We start from the raw sequence: 14,139 nt of genomic DNA on the forward strand, positions 1-14,139 counted from the left end.
AACAGAATTACAGTTGGTTCTTTCGGTAAGATCTTTGTCTTTTCACTTAGATTAAACAGGTCATGAATTGCTTTATCGTTAAAACATCCTATGCAAGGATTTGCTTTAAAAAATTTGTGCCATTTTTAAATGAAAGCCACTTTACATTCATGAGCTTAAAGTCACTGTGAAATCAAAACTCACAATTATTTTAAGGAATACTGCAGTGTTTATTAGGAGTGATTTATCCGTGCATATCTTTAAATTCATGTGTTCAATCTTTATAACGGGAAGAAAGACAATGACAATTTCCGTTTTGAGTCGACTTAAGTGTTTAGATACTCTAGAGCTGTTTTGAACCACTATTAATGTACCCTATTGTGTCAAATGGAGCCAGAACAGTAAAAAAAAATTCAAGGGCAGCATACGAGGGCATAATGTGAGGATACAGACACTGCGTCAGTGTCCGTGACCTGCCGGACACATCAAATATTCATAATTTCCCACAGATCTCTCAGGACTAAGTCATTGTTTTTTAAACCATCAGAGCGACTCCTGAGACGATGGGAAGACAACGAGTGATAGATGATGAGGAAACACCTGCAGCAACTTTGACCAAATCTTTCGATTCCAGAGAAATGGAAATTGCTGCTTGTTCAGACAAATAGGAAGTTTGGGAATTGCAACTTATGAGATGAAAAACTCAGACATATTTAGTGTCACATCAGCTACTCAATGGTTCAATCACAAAACAAAAAGACAAGACTTCAAAAGCCTCTGTCATATAAAACAAATCCTCTTAAATCCTCTTGTCAAGAAAAGAACTGCAAAATATATCCATGAGAAGTGAATCTCATGTATCCGTGAGACAGTTCAAGCTAATCAGCAAGATTTTTACATTTCCTGATGAAAACACAAGCTATGCTTTTACGAGGGAAAAACGTCCACAGTGGTGCCGCTATGGGTGTTCTGAGTGGTTTTCAGATTGTTGCTATTCAGTTGCTAAAGTGTTCAGAGAGGATGTTTGATGTGTTGCCACCTGGTTGCTAGAGTGTTTTAAATGAGTTTTAGCATGCTGGTGTTCAGTACCAGAGTGTTCAGAGTGTTTTTAGTATGTTGCTATTTAGTTGCTAGAGTGTTTGGAGAGTTTTTTAACGCTGCTGCTGATGGTATACAGCATGTTTCAGGTGGATGCTTACCAGCTCAAGTCAAAAGAGGCCACACCCAAAATGCAATGGTGTGATAGTTATGGTGTGAAAGATGTAATAGTTAGAGTCAGGGTTATGAGCAGTCAGATGAACTGTAAGGATTTCCTGTGAGACATCAACAAAGCACATCTTTCTCTGTATTCTGACTTTGCCTCAACACATTTGCATCTACTGAAAGCCGTACCACACTGTATATCAGTGAAACTGACTGGCATGCATCTAAATTGTATATGCAAAATACATGCAAATTGGTCTGTTTGAATTTGAATAAGTTGCAGGTGTGTGTAAATGACAAACACTCAGTGGAAAGCAAAAACCGTGACAACGAGGAGTACGGAACCACTGATCTATATATATGTTCTCTATTATAGATCAGTGTACGGAACACATATATTATATTGACTTACGAAACATACGTTATTAATTAATAGTCAACAAGTAAGTCCTTTATCAAAAGCTGCAAATTAATCTATATAATCTGATTTTCTTTATTAATTTCACACAGAAAGTAAACATTTTGTCATTATTCACTCACCCTACTGTCATATCCAAACCAAACAACTTCAGAAGAACACAAAAGGAGTAAATTTGAAGATTGTGTGTGAATGATGAATATTCGTTTTCAGCGAATAAATTTCAATTATTTTCAGTATTTTTACAAAAAAAAAACTACTGGAATATAGTAGAAGAATCACCATTTTACAACAATTTCAGAGTATAGTTAATCTTTTTAAACCTAACCTCAAACTGTACAATATTTGATATGCAAATTTTTAAGGCCTTTAAATGATCAACGTTGCACACAATCTACTACATGCTTTCTGTTGTCTGATCAGTAGGTCATATGTTTTTAGCAAGTAAAAGACCAGTATTCTCAAAAACAACCCTTCAGGTTGTGGTATAGAAATAAATATGAAATGAAAGCAAAGATAGTCATGGCCAAAAATATCGACACCTTTGCTATTCTGTCAGAAAATGCAACACTTCACTCAGAAAACTGGTATTCACCCGCTTATTGTTTTTGTTTGCACTGCAACAACACACAAAAAAAAAACCTTTTTACATAGAACTCAAAAATGGACTGGACAAAATCATTGGGACCTCGTCAAAATTGTAAGAAATAATTGCTTTTCAAGCATGTGATGCTCCTGTAATTTGTATTAAGACACACCTGTGGCAAGTAACAGGTGTGGGCAATATAGTAATCACACTTGCAACCAGTTTAAATGGAGAAAAGTTGACTCAACCTTTGTGTTGTGTGTCACACTGAGTATGGAGAAAAGAAAGAAGTGTAATGAGTTGTCTGTGGATTTGAGAGAAAAAATTGTGGGAAAACATGGACAATCTCAAGGCTACAAGTCCATCTCCAGAGATCTTAATGTTCCTGTGTCCACTGTACGCAATATCATCAAGAGGTTTACAGCCCATGGCACTGTAGCTAACCTCCCTGGATGTGGACGGAAGGGCAAAATTAATGAAAAATTACAACGAAGAATTGTTTGAATGGTGGATAAAGAACCTGATTAACTTCCAAACAAATTCAAGCTGATCTGCACACACAGGGTACAACAGTGTCAGCTCGCACTATCCGTCGCCATCTGAATGAAAAGGGATGCTATGGTAGGAGACTCAGCAGGACACCACTGCTGACACAAAGGCATAAAAAAGCAAGACTGGAGTTTGCCAAAACCTATGTGACAAAACCACAATTCTTCTGGGAGAACGTACAGTGGACAGATGAGACAAAGGTAGAGCTTTTTGGTAAAGGACGTCATGGCACTGTTTACAGAAAAAGAAATGAGGCCTTCAAAGAAAAAAAACACAGTCCCTACAGTCAAACATGGTGGAGAGTCAAAGATGTTTTGGGGTTGCTTTGCTGCTTCTGGCACTGGATGCCATGACTGTATGAATGGTACTGTGAAATCTGATGATCACCAAAGAATTTTGGGGTGCAACGTTGTGGCCAGTGTTAGAAAGCTGCGTCTCCAACAGATGTCATGTGTCTTCCAGCAGGACAATAACCCAGAATGCACTTAAAAAAGCACTTGTAAATGGTTACAAACAAAGCGCTGGAGAGTTCTGAAATGGCCACAATGAGTCCAGATCTGAATCTCATAGAACACCTGTGGAGAGATCTCAAAACAACAGATGGGAGAAGGCATCCTTAAAATCTGAATGACCTGGAGCAGTTTGCGAAAGAAGAGTGGTCCAAAATTCCAGTAGAGAGGTGTAAAAAACTCATTCATGGTTACAGGAAGCGACTGATTTCAGTCATTTTTTTTCCAAAGGGGGTGCTACCAAACATTAAGTTAAGGGTACCAATAATTTTGTCCAGTGCATTTTTTGGGTTCTGTGTGGAAATGTATCAGATTTGACTTTTCTTACAGAGTGACAACTGATATTTACATGCATTTTTATAAGCAGTCTATTATACTGTATGCGGGTAACTGCACCAAATTCCAAATCTGTGCTCAGTTTGGGCCCAATAAACTTATTTTGTGCCCACGGAAGTGAGTCAAACAGGTTTGGAATGGCATGAGGATGAGTAAATGATCACAGAATATTTATTTCTGGGTTAGTTTTCCCTTTAGAATAGCATGCAGCAAACCACAAAGAAAAAGATAAGGAAAGAAAATAGAGAACAGAGAAGTGGGCTCCAGTCTGGTGGTGTATATTACATACTCTTACAAAGATAATAGTATAATAAAATGATGTATAGCATGTACTTAAATTATTCGCAAAAGTAAGAGGTTGGCAAACACGCAACCCAGATATAACACACACACACACACACACACACACACACATATAGAGTCTGCATTTCATTGCCGGCAGTTACTCGTGAACTACAGTCAATGTTAATTAATGTGAAACGGCTCAAACACACTCAGAGTACAGTGTGTGTCTAGGACACAATGTCCTTGTGTTACAGTTATTTTGCTGTGGTCAAACACAGGATGATGATTTACTGCAATAATCACAATACATCTGTTAATATCCTTTTATCTAAAATAAATTTCACTGCTGTCTCATATAAACTTAAGAAATAAAACAGCCTATAATGCTAAATCTCACAGTATTCAGAATTCACCCCCAAATCCAAAAGAAGTCACATATTTTACATAAAAATAAATATAGCTGCGGGGGAAGTGTTGTGTTTTCATTACCTGTGAAATATACCCACTTGCCTACTTTATAGTATGGGAGGGTCTATCAGACTGACACTAAATGACAAAACAATCTTATAAAATTCATACACTAGCACACAGTGCATAGTATAAGTGCACAGTGTATAGTACGTCATTTGGGACATAATTTATGTTAATTGGGCTGTGTACAAACACTAATGACTGTTATTACGGGTCACTGCTGTTAGCAGCTACACAAGCCAGTATTATAATCAATGGGAAAATAGACTTGCTTCTAAAAGTTACAGTACTTAAAACTTATAGAAGTCCACTTCCAGAACAAAAATTTATAGATAATGTAAATTATGTTTTTTGAGGGAAACATTTCAGGATTTTTCTCCATATAATGGACTGATATGGTGCCCCGAGTTTGAACTTCCAAAATGCAGTTTAAATGTGGCTTCAAACGATCCCAAATGCGTTTTTAAACGATCCCAGCCAAAAAAAGAAGGGTCTTATTTAGCTAAACAATCGGTTATTTTCATTTAAAAAAATACTATTTAAATACTTTTTGATCTCAAATGCTCGTCTGAAAATCCTGAAATGCTTTCCTCAAAAAACGTCATTTCTTTTCGACTGAAGAAAGAAAGACATGAACATCTTGGATGACAAGGGGGTGAGTACACTATCTGTAAATATTTCTTCTGGTGGATTTCTCCTTTAAAGTAGATTAACAATTAAAGCTAGCAGTACCAAGTACCAAGGTAGAAACAAAAGGACCCTATGCTGAAGGTATTTAAAAGGGTCATGAACTGCATTTTTATTATTATTTTATAATGTTCTCTGAAGTTCACCTATAATGTTAGCAAGATTGTTTTTTTACAGAGCAGTCTGTTTTTATAGACGGGGCTTACTCAAGACTCAGAATTAAACGCCTACTGCTATGATTGGCAACAGTTTTACATATGAAAATAATAGATGGACACTGCTGTGGCGTTTTCTGAAAACAACATTTGGTTTAAAATCATAAATTCTCATGTATCAAACGATCTGGAACAGACAACGCAATAGTGGTAAGAACACATTTACTCGCACTTATGTGTTGCAACATTATTGCTGGATCCAGTATAGTCAGACTCAGCACTGCATCTTTTACTTTGAGTTTCTCTGAAAAGCCTATGTCAAACTGTCTTGTATAATAAACAAATCCACAGTTAAGTAAAATAAGCAAACAGTGTTTTACTGACGTGATCTGGAGCGCTTTCCTAATGTTACCCTGTGTCTATTCAAGCACTGCAATGCAATGCGACTAAAGACAACAGAACCCATTACTATCAGTGATTCTGTCTACAGAATCTGTCTACTGATGCCCCTTCTATTTCCGACATGAAAGAGAAATTGATTTGCGATGCAACAATGCTCGCATTCAATGTAGATACGGTGTTAGGATCACAAAGGCGGCAATTTAAATTCTAAATTGTGTTTTTTCACAACTTACACAACACAGTGTCTTGTAATCCTCAGAGGATCTCTATGGTTTCGTTGCTGGAGTAATCCTTCAGAGTTTAGCCCCAACTCTAATCAAACGCACCTGAACAAGCTAATCAAGGTCTTGAAAATGACTAGAACGTCACTTGCAAGTGAGTTTATCAACCTGCTCTAGCAGGCCATTTTTTCTCTTCTCCTACTACATGCATGAATCCAACCCAGGCTCATAAAATGATGTTCCTCTATACAATTACGTACCTTACTGCACGTTTCGTGAAAGTTTCAAAGTGAAATGTCCAGAGAGTGGCATGATTTTTGGTAAGTTTGTACAAGCATGTATTGCTACGTTTTTATTACACTGCTTGAGATGCGTATTGCGGCTTTTCAGAATTCAAATATCCGGGGAGTGTCGCTAAAGGTTAATGCTCTATCGTGTTAAATATTCCCTACACCAAACCCAACCCTAAACCTACCCGATAGTGTTACCAAATGCAAAAGTGTTATAAAAACACATTTGATGATGCAACTGTGCTATTCTAACTTCCTTATGCGGATTTGAGCTGTTTTGTCAAACCGTAGATTCACAGGGACGGGAGCTTTCCGTCAATCAAGTGCAACGCTGTATCACATATGCTACCGAGCAAGCCTACTGCATTAGAAAACTCATGCATATGAAGCTGTATATGTGATGACAATGTTCAAAAGTATCAGTTTTCAAATCGCGCAGAATGTTAAAATTGTTTGAAGTCATAATATTCTGCAAGTAACTGTGTGAAAATTACACTTTATTAATTAAAACTCTGTACCTGTAAATCATAATTTTTATCAAAAAGTTTTACTGCCTCTAGTGTTCATTTTTAACTGGAAACTGCAGTGATTTGTACATATAGGTAAGTTTTTTCAGTTTTGCAGAATATATTTTTTTTTGGACCTTTTTGTGCTTTTTAGATGATAGGACAGTGGAGACTGACAGATTGACAGCAGGATCAACAAAGGACCCTGGGCTGGAGGCGCAGTCGTGCTATATGTCAGTACGCTAACAACACGGCTATGAGCACTCACGGTTTTGCAAAAATGTATATAGAGGCACATATTTCCAATAAGCCTATGTTGCACAAATCAGTGAGCAGGACTAAGAAGGCAATAATGCAGAAGTTGGTGTTGATCTTCTTCTGCAGAAGCGGTCTTCGTCATACTATGACATAACATGACAAATTCCAAAACAAGTCATTTTCTAAGCTTGGTTTCAATAAAATCTGTTTTTAAACTAACAAGAAAGTTTTTAGTTTTGAAACTTACAGGGTGTTTTCACAGTGCATAGTGCATCCAGAAATTATTCACAGCGCTTCACTATTTCCACATTTTATGTTACAGCCTTATTCCAAAATGGATTAAATTCATTATTTTTCTCAAAATTCTACAAACAATACTCCATAATGACAACGTGAAAAAAGTTTGTTGCAAAATTGAGCTCAGGTGCATCCTGTTTCCACTGATCAACTTTGAGATATTTCTACAACGTGATTGGAATCCATCTGCGGTAAATTCAGTTGACTGGACATGATTTGGAAAGGCACACAGCTGTCTGTATAAGGTCCCACAGTTAACAGTACATGTCAGAGCACAAACCAAGCCATGAAGTCCAAGGAACTGTCTGTAGACCTTCGAGACAGGATTGTATTGCGACACAGATCTGGTGAAGGGTACAGAAAAAATTCTGCAGCACTGAAGGTCCCAACAAGCACAGTGACCTTTATCATCCATAAATGGAAGATGCTTGGAACCACCAGGACTCTTCCTAGAGCGGGCTGCACGGCCAAACTAAGCGATCGGGGGGAGAAGGACCTTAGTCGTGGAGGTGACCAAGAACCCAAAGGTCACTCTGAAAGAGCTCCAGTGTTTCTCTGTGGAGAGAGGAGAACCTTCCAGAAGAATAACTATCTCTGCAGCACTCCACCACCAATCAGGCCTGTATGGTAGAGTGGCCAGACAGTAAAAGGCACATGACAGCCTGCCTGGAGTTTGCCAAAAGGCACCTGAAGGACTCTCAGACCATAAGAAACAAAATCTCTGGCCTGAATGGCAAGCATCATGTCTGGAGGAAACCATGCACCGCTCATCACCTGGCCAATACCATCCCTACAGTGTAGCATGGTGGTGGCAGCATCATGCTGTGGAGATGTTTTTCAGCGGCAGGAACTGGGAGACTAGTCTGGACCTCAGATCAGGGCTTCATCTTTCAACAGGACAACGACCCCAAGCACACAGCCAAGATAACAAAGAAGTGGCTACAGGACAGCTCTGTGAATGTCCTTAAGTGGCCCAGCCAGAGCCCAGACTTGAACCCAAATGAACATCTCTGGAGAGATCTAAAAACGTCTGTGGACCGACGCTCCCTATCCAACTTAATGGAGCTTGAGAGGTCCTTCAAAGAAGAATGAGAAAAACTGCCCAAAAATAGGTGTGCCAAGCTTGTAGCATCAAACTCAAAAAGAACTGAGACTGTAATTGGTGACAAAGTATTGAGCCAAGGCTGTGAATACTTATCTACATGTGATTTTTTTCCCCCCATTTTTAATAAATTCAATAAATTTGCAAAGATTTTAAACAAAGTTCACATTGTCATTATGGGGTATTGTTTGTAGAATTTGGAAAAAAAATAATGATTTATTCCAATGAAAATAATTTAATCCATTTTGGAATAAGGCTATAATATAACAAAACGTGGAAAAAGTGAAGCGCTGTGAATACTTTCTGGGTGCCCTGTATATGTCAAAAGATCAAGTGAAATTAGATTTTTTTTTTGCTCATGACCCATTCGCAGAACTGGTACATCAAATGTTAACAATCAGATGTCATGTTTTTTATTTAAGCAATGCCACACAAACAAGTGTACTGTTGTTCCCAAATATCAGCATAGTAATGACTGCTGTGCACTATTTGGAAAAACATTACGATGGCAAGTGTGCCATTGCATTTATAGAACAATCCAATACACAAAATGTTAATCTTAAGTAAATTACATTTTAGACACAATAGTAGGATTATCTTTCACTTTGTTTGGAACTTTCTGGTCAAGAAACAGTTAAAGTCAAAACAGAATTTACTATTGCGTTACTTATTTTGCTGATGAGTGAATCAGTGTTTTGAATGAATTGGTCAGTAAATGATTCACTTTTTAAAATACTGCATGAATCAGTGTTTTGAACAAATTGGTGTGATTCAGTGACTCACTAATAAAGTCAACCAAATGACACTTGTTCACAAATATTATTGGATGTAATAGAGAAAGCAGGTAAAATTGCAAGAAAACATGTGATTAACCCACATATGATATATGATTATACAACACACACAGATCATATTTCTGGATCTCATAAAGAAAATGCTACATGCTTATAATTAACCCATTCCTCATATTCTTTAGGATACATGAACATTTTGATCTTACCTCCGCAATGAAGACGACAATTACGCAGTCCTCCTTCTCGGCCGGACTCAGCTCTGACATCAGCGAGCTCAGCGTGTCCGTCAGGTAGGAGTGCACCTCTCTCTTCACACTGGGCACCCCCATCACTATCGACACTGAGAGACGGAGAGAAAGTCACTAATCAGCCCCGTGTGCATTAACGTTTAACAGATCACCACTAAAGCATACTGTACCATTCACACACTCACTTCAGCCTGCAGAGACCTGTCTGACTGTGCATTTGCATTTCTAAGAGCTCAATCCTAATTAAAGCTGGATGGAGAGCAGCTCCCCGTTGAGCCTGCGGGGCAGCGAGCGTCTCCTCCCCACCAGGGGCTGAGGATGTGTTGGACAGCACCCCAGAGAACTGTCCACTCAGATGGGCCAGAGACCCAGACACAGCCGGGCAAAGAGCCAAGACAGGAGATGGAGAGCAATATGAGAGAGGTGCGACATCTTTTCGTGAGTCAGACAGAGAGACAATACATTTTAAGAGCGATGATATAATAAGCGTTCGGCGGATATTGGGGTAAGAGGATTGCAAAGACCCAGACAATGAAATTAACGTTTTTATTTTCAGCTGCCTATTTTACTTTTATGAGGGCATATTTTTCAAACCGCTCTTCCGGGTCTCTAAAATCACACAGAAGGGACATAAATGCACATCAGAGAGTCATTTAAACGTGGCATTACAGGATGATGACATCATCATGTAAGGCAGATAATAGACGCCTGAGGAATCAAACAACTAAACAAGTGCAATAATGTTCAAAATGTTTGAGGCCTGAATGAAGTCTATGATGTTCACCATACTGCATGAATGTGGTAAAAAAATAAGGTAAAATATTACTAATTTAAAATAACCTTTTTCATTTGAATACATTTTAAAATGTAATGTATTCCTGTGATCAAAGCTGAATTTTCAGCATCATTACTCCAGTTTTCAGTGGCACATGATCCTTCAGAAATCATTCTATTCTGGTGAATAGACAATTTAATGTAAAAGTCTAAACTGTCACATCAATTTGATTTGTCCTTGCTGGAAAAAGTACCAATTTACTACTAACAGACAGACAGACAGACAGACAGACAAACAAACAAACAAACAAAGCATATACATACATACTGTAAATATAATTTCCCCTTCAGTCGTTTCACTACGACGTTACATATGGGAACTCGCTTGAGAGTCCAATCATCTCCAAGCCTTATTCAAAAGGCCAATGAACATTCATGAACATTGGCGAGTGGTATTTGCATGCCGAGCCACTCCCCCGTATATACGGGTATATAAGAGGGCGGCGTGCAACCACTCATTCAGACTTTTGCTTTTGGAGCCTCGTCTCTAAGCTAAAAAAAAAAAAGAAAAAGAGTTCCTGAGTTTCCACTCTCTCTGCTGGCGTGCATAATCCTGCGGGCTGCCGTTTTCATGGCATCAACGCCTCCCGCACTCCAGCGAGCGCCCCGTCTGAGTGCACGGTTGTGCCGCGGTTCCTCCCTGGGCGGACCGGGATTTTAAAAAGAGTGAATTTCTCACGGCTGTCGAGGGCATCTTCCCGGTATGTCTCTCCGGCCGTGCGCTTCCGGGTGCGGCAGTTTCCTCGCTTCTATGGACGGACATGATCGCTGTCTCACGTGCCTGGGCCGAGAGCACGCTGAGGCAGCATTCATGGATGGTACATGCGTTCATTGCGAGCGTATGTCCATGGCCGAGTTAAAGTCCCGCCGCTCATTCATGAGCCGGCTCCCCTTGTCGTCTTCCCGCGGTAAGTCGTTGAGCCGTCAAGGTTTTTCGGCTGCCGCGGCGAGGCACTTGGGGGACATTCAAGTGACAGTACAGAATGCTCCGTCGGCCCCTAAAGCCCCGCGGACTTCTGTGTCACAGCGCGGTCCCGTTGAGCTGCCAGAGCAGTACACCTCCCCGTACAGCGGGCTGGGTGTCTCCTTTGGCGCTCCCCAGGACGTCGAGATGTCTGCTGCAACATCAGAGGGAGAGCCAGGCGGTGAGGCTGATGACTCGGCGGATCGGTACCCCTCCGCGGTTGCCGCTCCGTCTGAGACGGATGCTGAACTGTCGGCTATGCTCCTCCGAGCCGCCAAGGAGATCGGTCTGGAGGTGCCCAAAACACCTCCGGCCGATCCCTCTAGGCTGGATGATTGGTTTCTGGGGAGGGCTCCCGGTACCTCCCCCGGTACCTTTCTTCCCGGAGGTGCATGAGGAGCTGGTGAGGACTTGGCGAGCCCCGCACTCTTCTCGTTCGCGTCCCAGCTCCTCTCCCCTCGCCTCTCTCGATGGCGGTGCAGCCCGGGGTTATGAGGTGGTCCCTCAGGTCGAGCGCGCTGTCGCGGTGCACCTATGCCCGCGCGGCGCCGCCACCTGGCGGGATCGGCCTCATCTCCCCTCCAGGGCGTGTAGGTTCTCGTCAGCTCTCGCGGGCCGGGCTTATCACGCCGCTGGACACGCTGCCACCGCCTTGCACGCCATGGCCACCTTACAGGTGTACCAGGCCAAGGTGTTGAAACATCTGCACGAGAAAGGTTCTGACCAAGGTGCAATGGAGGAACTCCGCGCCGCCACCAACTTCGCCCTCCGGGCTACTAAGGTGACGGCGCGTTCCCTTGGTCAGGTGATGTCCACCATTGTGGTCCAGGAGCGACACCTATGGCTGACTCTGGCCCAGATGGCAGACGTCGACAAATCACGGTTTCTCGACGCTCCTATCTCCCAGAGCGGCCTATTCGGCGACACCATCGAGGACTTCGCCCAGCAGTTCTCGGCGGTTCAAAAGCAGACGGAGGCGATTAAACACATCTTGCCCCGCCGTGACATTCCATCAACATCCGCGGGGCCCCCACCTCCGCCTGCTCGTCGCCGAGGGCGCCCCCCCCCGCGGCCACAAAGAAACAACCAGCTCCGTCCCCTGCTGAGGTGCACGACGCCAGATTGGCAGCCCGACGTCGAGCTGCCCGCGGGAGAGGGGCGCCGCCCACGTCTCAGGGACCGGTCACCCGCAAAAGATCTGCGAAGCGTCCCTGACGCGGGCAACCCGGAGGTGGAGAGAATCGCTCTTTGGGGGGGCGACAACATCAACATCCCCACTCCCGGTGGAGGGCCGGGAGCTGCTGTGTGCTCAGACGCTGCCGTCGGCCTACGGGTCGGCGGTACCCACAAGGTCACAGAAAGAGCCAATTTTCTCACCTCCGGGGTTCAGGCCACGAGTTCCCTTTTTGAGCAGCGCCCAAGAAGTGTCTCCTCGGACTCGGAGCCTGATGTCGCCAGCGCGGGAACCAGGGAAGAAGGTAAGCACTGCTCAGTGCAGTCTGACTTTTCTCCAGGACGTTCTTCCTTCTGGGATCAGTCCCCTTCCCCTTCCCCCCCCAGGCTGCCCCACTGCGGTCACGTCGGTCAACGTCCCTTTGATACCCCTGGCGACCAGGCTGGGAGCCTGGCTTCAGCTTCCCAGCCCCTCGCGGTGGTTGATTCGGACGGTACGTCTCGGCTATGCGATTCAGTTCGCCAGGCGTCCGCCCAGGTACAGAGGCGTCCTTTCCACTTCTGTCCATTCGGACACACATGCCGCTGTGCTTCGTGCGGAGGTTGCAGTCCTACTGGCGAAGGACGCAATCGAGCCTGTCCCTCCAGCCGAGATGAAGTCAGGGTTTTACAGTCCTTACTTCATCGTGCCCAAAAAGAGCGGTGGGTTAAGACCCATCCTGGATCTTCGAGCCCTGAATCGGTCCTTTCTCAGGCTGCCGTTCAAGATGCTCACGACGAAGCGCATGCTAACATGCATTCGTCCCCAGGATTGGTTCGCAGCCATCGACCTGAAGGACGCGTACTTTCACGTCTCGATCCTGCCTCGACACAGACCCTTCCTACGGTTTGCCGAGGGTCGAGCGATCAGTACAAAGTGCTTCCATTTGGCCTCTCCCTCTCTCCCCGCGTCTTTACGCGACACTCCGGATTGGCGTTTCCCCGCAGTGTCGCCGCCTGTTCAGCCCGTGGTCAGACCCGGCCTTCCTTCAGGCCGGAGTCCCCCTGGGACAAGTCTCCAGGCATCTTGTGGTATACACGGATGCCTCTTCCACGGGTTGGGGTGCTGTATGCAACGGGCAAGCAGCATCGGGCTCCTGGACAGGACCTCGACTGCAATGGCATATCAATTGCCTAGAGTTGTTGGCTGTGCTTCTGGCCCTTCGTCGCTTCCGACCGACGTTGCGTCACAAGCACGTGCTTGTTCGCACCGACAGCACAGCGACTGTAGCCTACATCAACCGTCAGGGTGGTCTACGCTCCCGTCGCATGTCACAACTCGCCCGCCATCTGCTCCTATGGAGTCAAACGTGGCTGAAATCGCTACGTGCCGTTCACATTCCAGGAGAACTCAACCGTGCAGCCGACCAGCTCTCACGGCAGTCCACCCATCCTGGAGAATGGCGACTCCACCCCGAGACAGTCCAGCTAATTTGGAGCCATTTCGGGGAGGCCCAGATAGATCTGTTTGCTTCCCCGAATCCTCCCACTGCCAGCGGTTCTACTCCCTCAACGAGGCTCCCAACAGCCTCGGCAGGGACGCACTGGCACACAGCTGGCCTCCGGGGCCCAAGTACGCCTTTCCCCCAGTGAGCCTCCTTGCACAGACACTGTGCAAGATCAGGGAGGACGAGGAGCAGGTTCTGCTGGTTGCGCCATACTGGCCCACCCGGACCTGGTTTCCAGAACTCATTTCCCTCGCGGCAGCCCCTCCCTGGAAAATCCCCTTGAGGAGAGACCTTCTTTCTCAGGGGATGGGCACAATTTGGCACCCGCGCCCCGATCTGTGGAACCTGCACGTCTGGTTCCTGGACGGGACGCGTCAGACCTCTC

General features: G+C 44.0%; 1 protein-coding gene across 1 annotated transcript in view; it reads right to left on the reverse strand.

Moving 5' to 3' along the window:
* mgat4b (alpha-1,3-mannosyl-glycoprotein 4-beta-N-acetylglucosaminyltransferase B) overlaps positions 1-14,139 on the reverse strand; it is a 160,672-nt gene that overhangs the window by 59,284 nt on the left and 87,249 nt on the right. Inside the window, exon 4 of the mRNA XM_051104441.1 lies at positions 9,255-9,388. Within this exon, the coding sequence (XP_050960398.1) occupies positions 9,255-9,388 (134 nt within the window). The remainder of the gene's footprint in view (positions 1-9,254; positions 9,389-14,139) is intronic.

This window comes from Labeo rohita, unplaced genomic scaffold (assembly GCF_022985175.1).
Source record: "Labeo rohita strain BAU-BD-2019 unplaced genomic scaffold, IGBB_LRoh.1.0 scaffold_72, whole genome shotgun sequence".
Lineage (NCBI taxonomy): Eukaryota > Metazoa > Chordata > Actinopteri > Cypriniformes > Cyprinidae > Labeo > Labeo rohita.